This window comes from Amblyomma mixtum, chromosome 3 (genome assembly GCF_055824585.1).
Source record: "Amblyomma mixtum isolate Tamu chromosome 3, ASM5582458v1, whole genome shotgun sequence".
Classification (NCBI taxonomy): domain Eukaryota; kingdom Metazoa; phylum Arthropoda; class Arachnida; order Ixodida; family Ixodidae; genus Amblyomma; species Amblyomma mixtum.
In genome coordinates this window covers 298,014,805-298,034,259 of record NC_143014.1, presented here as the reverse complement: position 1 = coordinate 298,034,259, position 19,455 = coordinate 298,014,805, and the positions used below count along the sequence as shown (strand labels likewise).

General features: G+C 43.5%; 1 protein-coding gene and 1 pseudogene across 10 annotated transcripts in view; one reads left to right on the top strand and one right to left on the bottom strand.

Moving 5' to 3' along the window:
• The window catches only part of LOC149355336 (uncharacterized), a 290,308-nt gene that overhangs the window by 180,649 nt on the left and 90,204 nt on the right, over positions 1-19,455 (bottom strand). For all 10 annotated transcript variants that reach the window (XR_016291491.1, XR_016291492.1, XM_089583767.1 and 7 more), the window contains one exon: positions 19,196-19,296. Coding sequence is in view for 1 of the 10 variants with exons in the window: in XM_089583771.1 (XP_089439897.1) it covers positions 19,201-19,296 (96 nt within the window). In the remaining 9 variants the exon portion in view is untranslated. The remainder of the gene's footprint in view (positions 1-19,195; positions 19,297-19,455) is intronic.
• Positions 2,886-16,879, top strand: LOC149355337 (uncharacterized; annotated as a pseudogene).

Below are 19,455 nucleotides of genomic sequence, written 5' to 3'. Positions count from 1 at the left end.
ACTGAATTTACAGAACAGCTACGCCAAGTCTACTGCTGGAAAAAGACAGGAGAGTGGCAAGGCGGTTCCAATGTGCATGACATGTTTGTGCGACAGTGACTGATTCAAACTTGTGAAGAATGACATGGCAGTGTTAATATGAAGTGGCTTTGCAAAAGGTGATGGTGATAAACTTTACAAATAAACACAGAGGAAACAATTTTCTATGAAGTGAGAAACAGCGCAGGGATAGGCTAGCCTTCACATTATTAATGCTAGTAAACAGACAGCATTATTCTGAACAAGTTCCAGAGCTTTATTTATATTCACACTGTCAGAATTCTGGATGATGCCGAGTACTCTGATTTGGAGTGCATAAAACATTGGTAAAGAAGCAGTTTGAGTCAAATAGAAGCTCTTCTAATGTTCCATGTGGTGGTGTGCACTCATAAATAAATCCAGTCAGCCATAAAGAGATCTGCATGAATGCATTTCTTGTGCTTCTGCATGCGAATTTTGTTCCAAGTTTGGGTGATACAAATTTCGAATGGTATGAATATTTTTCTTGATCCTATGAGATTTCTTCCACTGAGATTCTACTTTATTACCAAGTATAGCATGCAATGAATAAGTGCAATGAAGGAGCTGTGCGTTACACATGAAAATTAGTGATGAATCTTATGTTACCCACATAGCCGCCAAGGTGGCTCAGTGGTTATGGCGCTTGGCTGCTGACCCAAAAGACGCGTGTTCGATCCTGGCCGCGGTGGTCGAACTGGTCGGTGGTCGATGTCAGTACAGTAAGAACCCCAGGCGGTCAAAATTTCTGGAACCCTTCTCTATGGCGTTCCTCATAGCCTGAGTTGCTTTAGGATGTTAAACCCCCATAAACCATAAACTATGTTACCCACATGTTAAATTAATTTTTAATGATATTACACACTGGTAATTATATTTACGAAAACCTGCAGAGACAACTGAAACAGTGCCATATACCAATGCAAATGTCTCTCAACTAGGGAATGGGGAGCAAAGTTCATAGCACCACATGTTCATGCGCTCTGGGCAGCAGGGAACAATATGGGACAAAATGTGTGCCCCTCCTTGCTGTAATCTACACACGCCTATTCCTTGATGTAAGCTGCTTTGGCTCAACAAAAACACTAGCAACAGCATTATTACCGTGATGGGAATGGCTATGATTGCAAAAGAAAAAGATGTCAATCACAAGCAGCTATGCAAGTTTCAATTATAAGTCCCAAACCTAAAAATGAGAGAAAAAGGTGAATCCTTACTCACTGCCAAGATAGCTTTCAGAGAAGAAAAGGGACAAGTTAGTTCACCACCCTCAATAAGCACAACAAGAAAGGAAAAACCTAAAAGCAGCACAAATGCTACCACAAGAATATGAACATGATAATCATAAACTTGACTACAAAGTTCAGTTACCCTTCATTCATTGTTTCCCCAAACTTTAGTGTGACAGCCTATGATAAGTGCTTGCAACTACAGTGTCCTTCCTGCTTTAGGCCACACCGCCTAAGCATTTTCACTTTGGCAGTGTCTTTCAGCTGCACATGTCTCAGAGAATCAACCACTCTGCATTCCTGAACACGCTCACTGCAAGGAAGAAAGTTCACTCCCATCAGACATGTAACCCATATTAGTGCAGCATAAAATATTACATTTGTAAATATTATTGGCATCCTCAATAAACCTCTCAAAACTGGATTTGAATCAATGGTATCTCCAGCTAGAACTTGAACAATGCAACAGATTACCATAATTTTTTTTGCTCACTTTTTTTTTCATTTAACTATCTCTGGTGGCCACACTTACAGTATGAGCAGCATGCCAATATGCAGGTCATTCTAACCACTTTTTTGGTCACAGGCCAACTCCCAAGCAGGCTGATAATGTCAGATTTTTTCCCTGATTCACATCCTGTTAAGTTGTTTTTTTTTCTATGACCATGTATGTTCCATTCCTTTCTGAGGCCTTCTGTGAAGGCTGGCAGTAATTCTGATATAAACAACAACTAAATTAATTTGAACCCATCACAGACGGTGAAGATAAGACTTCCCTTGGAGTAAGCATTGAAGTAGCTTACTTCCAAGACGTCATTCAACAAGTTTTTTGGGTCAACTGGGAATAATCAACATAAATGATGACATTTTAGAGTCTAGACCCATTCTCAAAGAGGATGCTTAATGGCTTTGACTTGCACTAAGGCCACTGCAAGAAACTGGGCCACCCTTGCACAATGAGATGGGTGCTATCGCAACAAGTGTAAAGTTGCACAGGCACACACATTCTGAAACTGAGAAATCACAGCAGATAGCCAAGAAGTGGAGGCAGTCAAGAGCATGACACAGCTGAGGCATCTTTTGGAAGTCCAAAGCTTGCTAGGAATGGTGAGCTACTACAGTACCCCATATTCACATTAAAATATTAAACCACTTCATGCGCTCACTTGTGCAAACATATTTCAGTAGACCCAAAATGAGCAACAGGCATCGGACGCCAAAAAAAATTGCCTGCCAGTGATTCACACCCCTATTACGACAACATTCAAGAAAATCACCTCATCACAGATCCATGACCAGAAGAAACAAGCGCAACACTGACACTAGAGTGAATGAGGCAAGAGCCAAATATCCTCAGTTATTATACTCAAGCACAGACTCCTATAGTTCACCTTACAAGCTGCTTGCAGCACTGTGAAAGGTAGAGCTCTCTCATCAGTTAGAAGCAAGAAAGACTACAAATAGTCCCTCAGATATTTCTGCAGCACTGCCACTATTTTTCAACCAACTATTGCAAAGCTTGAAAAGATAGTTTGGGATGGTGTTTCCCAAGCACAGCGAGCATTTCATCCACTGTTTAAATTAGGAGACAAAGTCCGCATGAGCATGGCACTGCAGAGTCCTGTTAAGAAATGGTGCGCCGCCATTCGTAAACCTGGTGCCTGCCAAGTTGGCAGAGTCTGCTGCGCACACCAGCTGGAGACTGGTGCTCTCTTCTTTGCAAAGATGGAGCCACCGATCACGAGGTAAGAAGACAAACATGTTTTGTAGCATAAAGCGTTCAGATTGGCTCAGATCGCCGCATCTTTCACAGCGCTGCAAACAGCTTACAAGATATAAAGAGGGGCACTATACTCGGACAAGGAGGTGTTCACAATAGTGTCAGGTATGCAAAAGGCACTTGCAAAATCTATCATTCTTGAAACCAAAGACCTGGTCAGCCCAGTTTACCCACTGAAACAGATGACCAGAGGACTAGGCTTATGTCTACACCAGAAAACACCAGCTGCACCAAACACAGGCGACTTCCTATCACTGCAGCCAGGATTCTAGATATAAGCCGAAACAAGAACAAGATGCCAACATGTTTCAAAGACTACGTGGTAGAACAACGCTGGTTAAAAAGAAGGTATATGCATCCTTTAAGTGACAGAGGGAAACGTGCATAGCTCCAAACAAAGAGGGCCCATATTCCCAAGGAGCACCAGAAAAAGGTAAAAGGAAGAGTAGGAAAACGCAGAACAGGGCAGATGAAAAACAGGATAGCAAGCACAGAGGCCGAAGGCCTGCATGAATGTGCATGCTCTAAATTAACCAGTGATGTACATTCAAGGGCCACTTCTTTCGGATAGGCTAGGAGACACCACAACAGTTTCCGAGCACGCCTCCACCACTGCTTCAGAAGTGAAACTTTCTAAATACTTCAGACTTTCAAGCACATTTTGTTTGTTTCTTTAGGTTATGTATAAGGTTTACGCACAATTTTTTGTGCTCAAGGAAACTTTGCATGCACATGCCTAAGAAACTATAAAGCGAAAAAAGCTGGATTTATTTGCAACTTTAATCCATTGTGTATGAGCGAGAAAGTTTGAGTCGCTGGTTCGAGCAAATTTTCTGATTCAATGATTTTTTTAATTAGATTACACCAACACAGAGTACTTTGTTTATTTTCTTAATCCCACACTGAGGTTCATATCAAGGAACAATATACCTATGACCCTTGATTATACACTCAGTATCTTGCCAAATGCTTGCACGAATGACAATTTTTCCAGTGTTTGCGTGAGCCACAAAATTACCAGTGGGCCCACTGCAAACCAGGACAATTTTTAAAGACAAGGAGAACATTGTTTTCCTCAAGCTAAGCAAATCTGATTAAGGTGCACCTTTGCAATCACAACTAAAAAGCTATAAATAAAGATTAGCATAATGTTTACCCTCTATAACTATATGTTGTGTGGTGGCATCTGAGTGCCCACACTATAGACATTTTAATTGGCCAGTTAGACTCAAGGCACATCACCCTATTTAGTGGAGATGAAATGGAATAGACTCAGATGCAGGAAAAGTCAACGCTTGTGCTTTCGATGCGTTGGGTTCAAATAAAGTATTGGGACACACTGCCTACGAGCAGTGCAGGAAGGACACTACTGTGAAGCGTCTCCAGTGTGTCATTATGCCAGTGCCTTTGTTCACATTTGCTGTCTACACCCTGGTATACCTTGCATTTTTTCTTGCCTGTGGTACCATTTATTATGCTTTTTCATTCTATGCATTGCAGAGCACTGGGACCAGCATCACGTAGGACACAGGCTCTGTTTTCAACACAGACTTCTTTCGACTTCGGAGTCCTTTCCAGGACCTTCGATTAGCTGACTTGCTGCATTTCACTAGCGCTTTTCGTTTCACTTTGGCTGCCCGTGGACAAGCACCCTCTTTGGAACAGAGGTGAATGCTCTAATCTGTGGTGGACCTTCAATGCCATTCATTGCAACTGCTGGGATTTCAACTTTATTAGCAGCATCAACTGAGGCCTTGAGGAGCTAGCTAGATGAAATCAAGCAGGTATGGTGCACCACCACAGTCCACAGGTACACCACCTCAAAGTTATTGCAACTCACAAACTTCTTGGAGCACATGAGGCATCTGAACTATCTGGCTCCGAGCTTCAACCTTTGGCTTTACCCACAAATGACCTCGGACAGGATAACGATGGCACTGATTTTTCGCATGGTACCATGCCGGCTAGTTCAAAACTGGAGATCAAGATTATAAATATGCTTCAGGTCCAAAAAAAGAGGTTTATTTTCAAAGACAATAGCCTCCAGACACAGTAGCATTCTTTTTTTTTCTTTCACTGTTGGCTTATCAACACTTGTGCAGCTCACGCATTTAATTTGTGAAGCACTATACGGGTGAGAAAGACCACAGCTTATTTTACTTGACAATAGCACAACCACTTGTGTTTTACATCATTTTTTGACGTCATGACTAAGGTTCCTAGTTTCCTGCAATTGCACGAAAAAATAGCAGATTTAAGCATTTCTCACGGAATTTCACATTTGCAGACAAATTTTCATTTTTTGTCTAAATTTTTGTTACAAACCTGAGTAGGAACGATAGAATGAAAAAATTACTAATTAAACTTATTTGCACGAATATAACATGAGGGGGAGTTTGAGAAGGTTAGCTTTCCCACGCAGACCTGCAGCTGCTATTGGTGCTACATAGCACACACGGGCCAATGGTGACAAGAATTTTCTATGATGCAGATGGCGGGAATATACCCAGAAAACAGAATATATGCTTTTTCAGCGTGTTGCGTCAGTTGTGCCCGCACTGTGGTGCAGTTCGCACATTTGGGGCGTCGTAATGCCGTCGGCAATTTTACATGGTTTTCGTTGTCTGTGTGTGTGCACGATGGCAGCCACAAATTGTAGAACCTCTCCTTTTCCACGAAACTAAAAATTATTTCGCTCTGCTACAACCTGCCACCTATAAGGTGACAGGGTGATCTGTCAGGTGATGTGTTACGCTGACTACACTGATGTGTAGTGGCAGGTTGCACGTTATACTGCTAGCCACCCTCTGAGAGCTTCCTGTGCCAGCCACCCTCGAGATGGCGCTGCGATCTGCTACTTGAACAACCGGTTACACCGACAATGCCGATGCCGACTACAACGCGGAATGCAGGAACTGGCACGTAAGAGCTGCGCTCTAAAATGAAACTATACCTATCCGCTTCCTACATTCTGGTCTCTGCTTTCCCATAGAAGACGGAGCAAATTCTTTGTCAGGTGAGCTCGATGAAGCCATCGCAGATCTTGGTGATTTGTGGAAATAGCACCAGCAAATGCTGGTGCTATTTGTGATGGGGCAGCGGTAGGCGACTTTGCTTCCACAGGCGAAGACATCATTGCCAACATCATGGATAACAAGGACACTATTGATGCAAACTGTGCTGAAGACTTAAAAGAATGTGTGCCCATGTCACGGTGTAAGAATAATCTAGGTGTTGACACTGATCACCCGCCGCGGCGGAGAGCACAGAGAAATCTTGTTCGCTCTCTAGTACATGCGCCGACTGCAGCGGCGCGGGGGCACTGCGGAGCAGGGTCCATTCGCTTGCGGAGCGGAGGACGCGGCTGAGCGGCTCGCCCGGCTTTCGTTGCCATTTTAGGTTGTGTTTTTCAGTGTTTTCCCTTCCAAATTGGATGAAGGGCAAGTTACAGACTGCATTTTTTACTGTCACCAGTTTTTTGTGCAAAAAAATGCAAAAAATAACAAGTTGCTCTACTTGCTTATCGGCCTTCAGCGTAAAAAGAACTCTTTTGCTGAAGCAGCTCTCACAAATTTGAAGACCAGAGGAGGTCTTACTCATGCTAACTTGAACATATTTTATTTTCTGAAGCAAATGGAGCGGCTTTTTGCTGAATATGCACACTGCCACAGGGTGTACAGGGACACCATAGACATCGTGATTGATACATACACGGTTGAAATCACGACGAAGCAGTCTCAAGAAAAGAAGAAACAGGCCAAGCTATGTTCAACCCAGATGGTTGAGTTTTCATTACTCTGTGCATCGTCCAAATAGACGGTCGCAGTGATCAAGATTGCTGCCACGGTCTTGCCTCTAGACTACACAAAAGTAGCCCCGCAAGTTGTGATTAATTGTGTTTTGTGCGTAATATAATGAAAATACGCAATCATCTGTCTCAGAAAGGGCATACTTGCAGTAATAAATTTGTCTGTTCTATAGAATGACTACTCGAACCTAAATTGAACAAAAAATGCCCATTGTGCCGTTTAACTTTCGGAAGCGACACATGGTATTAATGGATGCCAAATTAGAGTGCTCCAAATTTAGACCACATCGGATTCTTCCCCACACACAGCACACGGGCACCTTTTGCGTTGTTTTGCAGCCGCCGCAGCCAGCATTCAGCCTTAGTTCTCCGGCTCAGTAGTCAAGATTCCTGGTCATTAAGGTATCCTCAAGCTTGAAATTCAAGAGGTCATTAGGTAAGCGAATGAAATAATTGAAGCTACTAGTGGCGGTCTGGGCTTTCTGTTTCTATGTAAAGGAAGCCACTTTTTGAAGAAGCATCTACAGAGAGACTAGATGCGACATGCCGCGGCAGTGGACCATTTAATTTCCTTTTGTGATCTCATGGCCAGTGCCACAAAACATGGTGGAATGAAAAGCAGAAGACGCGCCAGTAATGAAGACATGCTGATAATATTTATAACAAATATACAGCTGCATAATTTGCAGTGCCCTAAAACACTCGATAGAGATTTTTGTGGCCCAATAATATTGTGGTCAACAAGTCGCTGGAATTATTCCCAACTGACACCCGTCAATCCCAGGTTAGGGTCGCGTAAATATTTTACCTCTGCGCGTGCATGCCAGTCTTTCCTTGAGGCAGACAACACAGCTCAGCATCGTCAGTGTCAGCGTAAAAGATGAGCTTGGCAGGAGTAACGCCAGGGGAATTTCTACTCCACTAACTACTTTCGCGTCGCGTAGTTAAACGTGTACTGCACTAGCCATTAAAGCATAATAAGTGCACACTTGGTTTCGTTTTGGTCCCTGAACTCATGCGTATAACTCTGGAGGCATTCTGCAACGCACCACAAGAGCGCGGGTTCTATTCTTGGGTGCAGAGGCAATCTATCGGGCACACTGCAGCAACACCCTTGAGGTTTCTCTGCACACAGGGGTGGAAGCAGGCTCCAGCCTTTTGGAGCAGGCACGGGAGCAGCAAAATTCCCATTTTGGAGCAGGTTTGGAGCAATTTGCAGGCTATTTCACAGCACTTTTGGAGCAGACTGGCAACATTTAAATGTGACTGAGAGCAATTTTGTTTGCAACTATAGTCCAAAAACTGCATAAATATTGATCACGGATCCCACAGGCCAGAATTAATTAAAAGGACTGCAATTTTTCTAAAGTTATTTGCTAGAGTTCACAAAAAAAAAATTAGACATGTGGCAGCAACTACAAACAGTAATTGCAGTACATTAGCTGTTACTAATTTCAGTTCAGAAAAAAAAAAGAAAGCAACAACATAATACGGACAGTTCGTCAAAACCGCCAAAAGAGTGCAGCAGAATCACTAATATACTATGTCAAGACTGGAAAAAAAAAAGAATCAATGCCCGCGAACTGGTGAATCTTAAAATTCGGAAAATTGCGCCAGCCAAACCAACAAGGAGGGGGACTAACTTGTACCCTATTTACTGGCATAATTTGCGCCCTCACGTAACTGTGCACCCAGAATTTATTACCTAAGCACAAATGAAAAAAATGCACCAGTGTGCACGCAAGGCGGCAGGCTGCGGAAGATCAGGGCGAACGCGTTGCGGTATACGGCTGTGAAAGGTGTGAGTAGCAAGGGGACGCCGGCCGCGCCACTTGTCAACGGCGTGCGAGGTGCGAGCTCGACGGGTATAGTAAGCCCGGTGCCCATTCCCTGGCAGCTCCACGTGTAAGAAGTTTGTAATTCGTTTTTTAAATTAGCTCCAGTAAAGAAAATTATATTCGCGTGCCGTTTACCCGGCCCACTCGTGCTGGCGGTTGCTTTCCATGGACAAGGTGCCCGAAATCCTAAACAACCGAATTGTTCGGTTTGCCGTTAGTCAGCCGGACCCATCGTGAACGCAGTTTTAGCGCCGCTTATCTCCACTAGTTCCTAACCACTGGCTCTGCGATTGTATCGTTGCACGTTTACTGCTTAGAGCTGTGCACGCGGCGTCATACCATCCCGCGGGGACGGGGGTTGCATCGACAGCGAGGGGTGCAAGTGGGGGGGTCAACATATGTGCGATAATGTAGGGCATATATGCGCGTTATGACCTTTATGGAGTTTTTTTAGGACGTGTTTCGCGAAATCTCCGCATCTCTTTTAGAAGCCCTAAATTACTTAAAAAAGTGCACAACTTACGCGAGTGAACCTGGTATCTCGTCCGCACAATACAGTAAAAGCTCGTTAATTCGACACTGACGGGACCGCGAAAAATTGTCGAATTATCGAATGAACAATAAAAAACAATGTTTGCCGCAACAGGACGTACCTTTATTTGGCAAAGAAATTTGTTATCGTCGTCTGCTTTTTCGGGCGAATTTGAGCGACTACGATAGCTCTAACAGCTGCCACGTGCTCCGCGGCCCACGCACTGTGAGGGGTTTGCTCACAGAAGTCTTCCCGCGGACAAGGCTTCTGCGGCTTCTTTCACCGTGCACTTCGGCATTTGGGGCAACTGCTCACAATCATCACCTTCAGACGAATCGTCGTTGTCAGCGCCTGTCACTTCAATTGTTTCATCCTCGGTCAGCTGACAGGACACAAAGGCGAGGCGCGCAGGCACTGCGCGCTACCCACTCGAAAGCAGCGCGGGGAGGACGTGAAGCGAGCGCGGCTTCGGCCGCTTATCTGTTTATCTGTGTCCTTTCAGAGGCAATGAAGATAAAGAAATATAAAAATTCATGACTATTTCACTCAGCAATCTGCGCACAATAAGTGGCTATCAAAGAAATTCATTATTTTCCGTCTCAATATGTTTGCATGCTGCAAAACTTTGATACTGAATTACTTGTTATATCGAACTCATATCGACTGCAATCAGTGCCAGTGCCTGACTCATCCCATAGAAGCATGCAGGCATGTTGCTGCCAAAGTGCTTCAGCAGGTAAGGGAGCAAGTGTGCAAAGTTGCCAACAGAACTTTGTTACCAGTTCCATGTTTCGAGAAAATTCAAACAATCAAATATTCATGTTTCCATCATTCGTCATCCCTACTGGTGTCGATAAACGCAGTATCATAAAAAAATTATGCTGCTAACACACAATTCCACGCAAAATAATAAAATGCCTAATTCTCTGCTGAACCGTGAGAATCTAGGGGCCTCATTCATGACTGCATTATCACCTGCCAGTCACTGAACTACTAGCAAAAACTCCACCCTGCAAGTTCTGCCCACAGTTGCTTCAAATCGGGTGGAATGAAATGCTATTATACTTGAAGAAATAAAGCAGGACGCAATCAGCCGAAAGCTTTTCTTTTTTTTTGAAACACCGTAACCTGCACAATTCTTTTTGTGCTTTATAGTATTATAGCAGTAACATAGCTATACACCGGCATTTTTATCTGCATATTTCATGTGGCACTACACTTACTAAACTTTATTTTCTGTGCAAATCTAGTTTATATTTTGTACCTCATCCTCTTCTGTGGTGACATCACAATGCCGATACACATGGAGCAATTTATCTGCCAGGTTGTTCACCTCATCATATTGTACTCATTACCTAAGATGAGCCCACACTGTGTGCACATTTCTTTTTGACAGCATTTATTTAAGCACAGGGGCCTTCATTTTTGGATATTATTTTTTCAAGAATTGGGGGAAAAAATCGGGCAATATTTTTTAGTTCAACTTCGAGTACAAATCGGATTAGTCAGCAAAAATTTTTATAATTCGGGTTTTTTCAGCTCTTAAATTGCAGTCAAAATCTGTTAACTCTAGTGCTTGTTTCTGTGTGTGAAAAAAATACCCATTTCTTGCACAACATTTCCCGAGTAACGTGGAACTGATAGGTTGCACAGAAAAAAACTTCACCAAATTAGTATTTTTATATAATTACAGTAATTTCACGCCAGCTGATCCAAACTTCGCACTCGACCATCTCCAATTTCTTGCAAAAAATCATGGCTTATTGTATTACTATGAGAAACACTATCCCAACTTGTTTCTGGCAAAAAAATTTTTTCGTATGCAAGTGGCAGTAAATCCTAGTATTATGAAAAAATTTTTTTTAAATTAACTTTCTTTCCTACTCAATACTAGGAAACCTTTTTCATGTAAATAAAAGACATTGTGCTTTTATGTGCAGCAAATTGAACTTAATTTTTTTTTAATACAAAACACCAAAATGCACAAAATATAAAAATTATGGTATGTTCCCACAGTAGTCATTCCAACTAATTTTCAATGTTCTCCACAAGGTAAAGGTGCAAAAAAAAAGTTTGAGACCTAAAAATTCTAAATTTGAGCAAATTTGATTTTTGAAGCATATTTACCGATGAATCGCATAGCGAGATGGTGTTTACTGGTAAAGCTCAGAAAGATAGAAAATTTCACAGTAACATTCAATGGCATTTATTTCTGGAAGTTTGATCGGAACATTTCGTTTTGTTTTAAGCAAGAAAGTAATTTTGCAAGCCGAGTCCCAGTGAAGTCTCTATACACCATAAATACATATTTGTGAAGAAATCTCTGTTGCACGCAGTTATCACATTGCTTTTGAAAGATCTGGAAGTAAGTTCAGCTGACCCATATTACCATATTTTCTGGACTACAGTCTGCACCCAGGACACAGTCAGTCCGCAGGAGCAAATTTCAGCTCAACTAAAAAGTTTTTGTTTAGACAGCCTGCACATTGGTGTATGGCCCGCACAGACGAATTTCGGCTGAAAATAAATTTTGAGGTTTTCCACAGATGTTCACAGGAAGCAGCCTATACCCGTACATATATTTCATCCCCGTGAAATTTTTTCACTGCTGCTTGGTTTGGCTTTACTGTTTGCGCAGTCTACTGCACTGATCTTGAATGCTACCAGGACGGCTCTTCTTTTCGGAGCAATCGTTCTCAAGAAGGACTACAACGAAGTTGCCGCTCCTGGTGTCATTCACTGAGATTTTGAGCTCATGATCACAAATACAAGCAGTAAACAGCACGTACTCTAAGTGCTGCCAGCAGCATTTGCCAGCATAACGAAACTGATTGCAAATCAGAGCTAATTTTGCAACATTATTTTGCATGGCAAAATGTCACAGGTACAGTCAGGTCCCATTTTATTTTTTTTGTTTGACAGTCACGCTAGGCTTTTTTAGCTCTGGGAAAAGATCTTAAAAATAAATCATACCTAGTGTGCACCCACAGATAGTCTGCACCACGTGAAATTTCAGCTCTCAAGCTTATAGTTTGGAGGAAACAGAAACTTATAGTCCGGAGGAAATAGTAATTCAAGCCCTGAATAGACGACAAATTTTCGTTAGAGTTATCAACTCTTAAGATATGAATTAAGGTTAAATTTATTCACAATTTCTAAGCTTTCCTTTCTATGGTGCCTGAAATATAATAGAGCAGAAGCTGCACTAGCAAGGCAAAAGGTCTTTGTCACAAGTTTACCAGGTAGTCTGCCACTGGTTGCACCTTAAAAAAATCCATGCTTGGTTGTCTGCTTTGTTAATAAGTACGACTTTAAAATAGGGCTGCAAGTGTTTGAAGTTTCGAACACGAATCAAACATGCTTGTTATTTGGGTCATATTCGATTTAAGAAATTGGTATTCGAGAATTTCCCAATATCTGCCAGCGATCCAATGCCCCAATTTTCATAAATTTAACCATAATAGATCTACAATATTAGAGAACTATTCAAAAATTCAGTTTAAAGCTCCAAGAAAACAGTACAAAGGCATCCTTTTTGCTTCCTTCTCCATCGTTTAACACGTGGACCAATCACGTTTGGATAGTGTGAAGATTGGAGATAGGACCTCACGTGAAATTCCACAAGTAGGTTTTTTCACAAATGACACTTGATGAGAACATGATGGCCGACCATCCACTTTGAGAGAAAGAGCACAGTTTTCTATGACGCTTCCATAACGTGCTACACACTTAATGCCCACATCTATGACATTCCGTCCTGTCGCCTTCACCACCCTCCTCGCATGAGCTCCACCATCTCGTTTTCGTCACCTACGATGCATGTCGAAACCTACTTGTGAAACTTTGCATGGTGTTCCTGAAAGGGCAACTCCAGGCGTCACAGCAGGGCAAGAGATTGTGTAAAAATTCCACCTACTGCATGACGCATTGTATCCTGGGCACCTCTTAAAGGTTCCTTGAACAGGGTGTGTGAGGTTGGCTATAAAATGCTTGCATTATATAGAGTACAGGCCACAGAGCATTCATGCCTCGTACAAGACCTCAAAAGCGAGCCGATAATTTACAATACAGTTTGAAGAACTCCCGCTTCCACGCCTTGTGGCAACCAGCAGTGCTGGGCTTTCGCCAGAATCACGCAACGCGTCATGTAGATCTCGTTACGTCTGCAGCGGACTGCTATCACTGGTTCGCGTGCCAACTCTGCCAATGCCAAACAGTTAAGGAGGCACTGACTTCTCGTGCGTGTTGGACGCCAACAAAGCAGCCGAGTGCGTGGGCACAGCGGACCGACATTTCAGTGTGCAAAAAGGGATGAGAGAAGAGGGAAAGGCTCAAAGACACAGAAATTCAAATTCTGGCTGCAAATAACTCAGCTTCCACAAAACGCATCAAAAAAATTTCTGCTCAAGGATATTTGTAACGCTGCACCGTTTAGCATCCTAGGCATATCGCATCTTTACTGAGGCCCCCTTTCAAAGCCCCTTTAAGCATGTGTAACGCCAGGCATGACAACAACAGGAAAGCCCCTGTCGCAAGCTAAAAAATAGCCTGGCCACACAGTTCTGGTTTCAGAGCTTTGACAGCGGTAGTTGGCCTGCACATTTACCGGACCTCTGAACCCAGCTGTCCAGCGCTTTCAGACACCAACTGACATGTTGCTAGTCATTTCCCTTTCCTTTTTAAAAGCAGAATTGCCATTCCGACGCCAATGGCCAATGTGCGTTCCATCCACTTACATCTGTGTTGTCCTTCCACCATGCAGAAACTGCGCACTTGTCACGGTCTCTTCAGTGTTTGTGCAATAGAGCCTCCTATAAGAATTTACCATATTTTTGGAAGTTGTTTTTCTTTTCGGTGGCGTGCAGCATTTTATAAATAGACCTTCAGATAATCTGGGCATTTCTTCCAGGCCCTTCAATCTGAATTAATAAGGTTTTGCCAGTCATCATGTTATTTTTGGTTGCCCGTCATGTCAATTCATGGATTTCATTTTGTTACTCATTTTACATGACATTACAGGTTGCATACTGTTATGCTGCCTAATCAAATAATACACATTTCTGTGCAAGTGCTTTTTTTGTATGGGGCTGATTCAGAATAGTTTTGTTTGTTTTATTCACAATTCAGTGGTGCTCCAGCCATTTCAAGTTCTGGAGCAATTTTTGGAGGAGAAAAATATCCATTCTGGAGCACATTTGTATCAGAACGATAACCCTGGAGCAACATGGGAACAGCATGAACGGAATAAAGGAGTCACAAAGAGTTTGTTCCTAACGAGATAAGGTTCAGCCATGCGTAGCTAGGAAAAAAACAATCACAAAAACAGAGAAAATATTTTATTAATGCTCACACTGCCTTGCACGCAAGTTCAACCAAGTGTGCTTGACTAAAAGTCCAGAGAACACGTTTACTAGAATCATTCTTTTTTCATGTTGGCTCTACAGTTAAACGTGGTCATAACGAAATTTTTTAAAAGTCTGAAATTTTTCTTTACATTTTTCTTTACAACCACGCGGCAGTGATGGCCGCGCACTGCTCGTGTCTTTTCTTTTTTGCTATGCCCTATCATTTTGTGCTGCTTTTGAGCATGAACAGTTGTAACGCCACGTGGTATGACGTTCCTAAAGAGAAAGAGCCGGAGATGCGCCAACGGCACTGGAGCACGGCGCGTTGCGCCAACTGCAGCGGCTCGATGCGATCGGCGTTCCTCTCATGTCAGTTCGTGCTTTATCGTCACGGAACTTTCGCGTGGTTCTAACAAATTTTGAGTGGCTCAGCACTAACAGAGAGAGGGCGTAGCCAGTTCGTTACATCAAGGTCAACTCCCGCAACACCTTTACTACATGAAGGTCTGAAATCACGCGCTTCAATGGGGGCGGCGATGGTCTTTATGACTAGGCTTCACCGGACGCTCTCTGCTCAGTTTTTTCCCCTACGGGAGCCGGCTTCAAAAAATGTGAAGTAACAGCCTCTCCCGAGTTCTTTCCTACCTCCATAAAAACTGGCTGCTAAATTCTAACACAAGGCAGCCCACCAACGCCCTAGGTTGCCAACTGCGAAAACATTTTAGTAGGTTGTCAACCGAAATCCTGAATGGCTCTAAATATAGTAGCTTTCCCGCGACCGTGTCTTTTTTTTTGGAGCAGCTAAGACGCAATATTGATCAATTTGTCACTTTTGGAGCAGACTGGTGCAGCAAAATGTAAGTGTATCAAAATGGAGCAAATGGAGCAGCTGGAGCACCACTGACAATTACCATGCACTATATTGAAAGAAAAATTAAGGGCAATAACAATTGCTTGTTCCTTTTTTATGAAATATTTTTCTCATACTAAACAGATAATCAATTCAATATTCGAAAGCCTTTTTTATTCACATTCATATCTGATTAGTATTTGAAAATTTCAACATTGGTGCACCCCTTCTTTAAAACAAAATTTTCAATGCCAGCAAAAAGAGCCAGCTCTTGATGGAAATTTTCCTTAATGGTCAGGAACCTGCGGATCTGATGAATGTGGTGGAAAGCACATCTTTCTCTCTCCTCTTATTCTTTAATGCACCGATTATTAACCCCTTAAGGGCTTATGATGAGCTCAGCTCGTCACATGCGATCGGTACTTTTTTGCTTATGACGAGCTGAGGTCGTCGTAGCTTTTCCGCAATGTTTCAAGGGGCTTTTGGCGAGCCCAGCTCTTAAACGGTACTTTACCACATAAAACATAGATGGCAGCACGGGTCCCATCATTGGCGCTTTTCTTGAATGCGATTTTGAACACTAGATGGCGGAATTCCTGCACCCCGTTTCCCGCATTTTCTAACAAACATGGCATCATCCGTGCGTGGATCTGGTGCGGGAGATTATTCTGCTTCGGATGATAGCGGAAGTGATGACGATGCCGTTTTTTGTTCTTCTTCAAGTGAAGAGGATAGTGACGACATTTTTACTGACAGCGAGTCACAAGCGGAAGACAGCAGCGATGACACGATGGAGAGCTCCCGTGAATGGTGCCGGATAGACCTGGACAATATCCCAGCTCGACCTCCGCGGTTTCCCTTCAAGGGTTCTCCAGGACTAAAGCTCACAGTAAGTTCTCCTCCTCAACCGCTGGAGCTCTTTGAGGCTTACTTCGATGATGAGCTGCTTGAAGTTATAGTTGTCGAGAAAAACTGGTACGCCTCTCAGCTGTTGAATTCTAGTAAGCTGGGCAAGCACTCTCGCCTCCGAAAATGGTATCCGGTTACGCGAGAGGAATTGCGTGTTTCCCTTAGCCTACTATTACTGCAAGGCATTGTACGGAAACCAGATGAAAGGATGTACTGGTCAAGAAACCATCTGATTGAGACACCCGTCTTCAGCGAGGTGATGCCTAGAAACAGGTTTCAACTCATTATGAGAATGTTGCACTTTGTTCACAACACAAGCATTGAAAACTTAGAAGGACACCCTCAACCTCATCTCCGGAAAATCTGGCCCGTCTATCAGGAGCTCCTGAAGAAATACCGCATGCTGTACGTGCCTGAGCGTGATGTGAGTGTCGATGAGAGCTTGTTGCTCTTCAAAGGACGACTCAGCTGGAAGCACTATATGCCCCTCAAGAGAGCAAGGTTTGGCATCAAGTCATTCTTGCTGTGTGAGTGTAAAAGCGGTTATATTTGGAACTCGGTGATATACACAGGGAAAGGCACCGATTTGGAGAGCTCGTCAGTTGGAGCAGAAACCTTCGGTATGGCGACGAAGGTTGTACTGAAGCTTGCGAAGCCCCTTCTAGACAAGGGCTATTGCATCACTACAGACAACTTCTACACATCACCAGAATTGGTTGACTCCTTGCTAAAAAGATCTACCGATATTTACGGCACAAAAAGAGCGACTCGTAAAGACCTTCACTCTGGTTTCGCTAAGGCAAAGCTCAAGAAAGGCGAGATGCAAGCTTTTCAACAGGGGAAGTGCTTGGCCATACAGTGGAAACAAAAAGCTCGTAACAGCTTTATCCACGGTACATAGCACTGCAATGGTGCCATTCGCTGACAAAATGGGCAACAAAACTATGAAGCCAGAAGTTGTCATGGATTATAACCATACAATGGGAGGAGTCGACAGGGCAGATCAAATGCTGGCCAACTATTCAGTGCCACGGAAGCGAAAGATTTCATAAAAGATGATCTTTCAACATTTATTGGATGAGACGACGTATAATTCATTCGTCTCCTATCAGAAAGCAGTAGGCCGAGCATCTCATCTTGAGTACCAGCAGCAACTTGTTGAGGAGACCCTCAGCAAGTACGCGAATGACAACGGTACCAAGAAGAAAGGGCGGCCAGGACGTCCCCTTGATATGAAGCGGTTCAGTGAGCGCCACTTTCCATCGCACATCTCACCAACAGAGAAGAAGAAAGAACCGACACGCCGCTGTGTAGTGTGCTACTTGAAGCGAGACTGCAATGGGAAAAACATCCGCAAGGAAACAAGGGTCTGGTGCAGGTGGTGCGAGAAGGCCCTCTGCGCAGTGCCATGCTTCGAACGCTACCACATGAACAGTAGTCTCATCTAGTTTGAATGCACCTAGAAGCAGTGGTGCATCTTGTGCACTCCAATTCTAAGCCGCTTGCACTATCTGAACTTTCAAGAATTTATTTTGTTGTTTCTGAATGCTCCTCAAAGGTGTTAGGTATTGAGAATTGCACAAGGGTCCAGGTAATGACTAACAAAATATAATTTATCCGCCATAAATTGTTTCTGTGATTTTGTTTGTGCTTCAAACACGTTACTAAAGCATTTTACGTAATAAAAAACTTGGCAATTTGGGAACACAATTTTTTTATTTATTTGGCCCTTAAGGGGTTAAATAAATTGTAAATTGCAGGGCTTAATGTCCCAAAGCGACATATGGGCTATGAGCCACGCCGTAGTGGAGGGCTCCGGAATAATTTAGACCATCAGGAGTTCTTTAATGTGAGCATTTCAATGGAGGCAGTGTCTCCTTTACTACATTATGTAGTGCAGTGAGTCCTACACGCATGCACACAGTTTGTCATCTGCAACAGCATGGCCCCTTTGGTCAGCAGTCATGCGTGCTTGCAGGTCATTAAGAATGAGGTCACTGGCTACTTCATTCATACTTTGTTCCCAAGGGCTGCTGTCACATGCAGTGTCACTGCTGCAGCATGGCATGGGGGAACCATGTACGAAGCATGGCATTAACACTTGAATTCAAGATTAAGTTCCCACACAGAGTTCTTGATTATTCAAATCTCGCAACACCCAAGCATAGGTGTTTGATGCGCAGGTGACCGGAAAGGTCTGCATGCCTCTGAATCCCCTCAGGCTCTATCACCAGCCAGCTACAAAGACTTCAGGCTCATAACTCTCGTCCATGTTTGTGCATATCATTACGGTCACCCCCTTCCTAGCTTACCTTGCACGCTACTGTGGCACTCCACCTTGCAACACAAGCCCTGTTCTGGCCGGCATCAGACGAGCAGCCCCACTCATCATCACTGTAGACCTCAGCCAGTGCTTCCCTCTCAAGTAGGCTTTGTAGTTGTTTCTGCTGCCAGTTGGTCGGAACGTTTTTAGCCACCATTGCCTTATCACTGCTGCCAGTTTTAACAGTCAGCCATATTGTTCCCTGAAGTGTGCCATTTAGCAATCGTTATACCCTTAAAGCCTTCAATGCTAAACACCAAGGCCACCTTACCACCTTTTTCTCGCAGGATTGGACCACATGATGGTAGTTTGGAGCTGTATGTCTGTGTACTTCAGCTGCAGAAGTTTCTTTCCCTGTTCTAGGTACACTGACCAACACCTCATCCAGTCTGGCATGAAGTGGCTTGCATTGTTCAGTGACAACTGGCCTGGGGCTGGGCAGTGCGCAGCACCTGTTCATAGTGTTTCCAGCATGCATCTCCTCCCTTCACATCACATGCACAAAAAGAAAAAGCAGAGCTTACTACAGTCACCCTTCTTCCACTTGGAAAGAGGCAAGTCTGCTGTTGGCTGGCACAGAAGTCCGTCCCGCCAAGTAGTTACAAAGGTGCCTCGGCACACTGCGCTGCAAAAGGAAGAAAAAAACAAACAAACATCAAGGCCTCTGTGCAATCAACAATCGAGTCTGCACACAAATCTGCTTGAATGGAAGTTTTGCAGACACCGCGAGATTCAAACCAACAAGGAACACATCCCTAACACAGCACTGATCACACCACCTGAC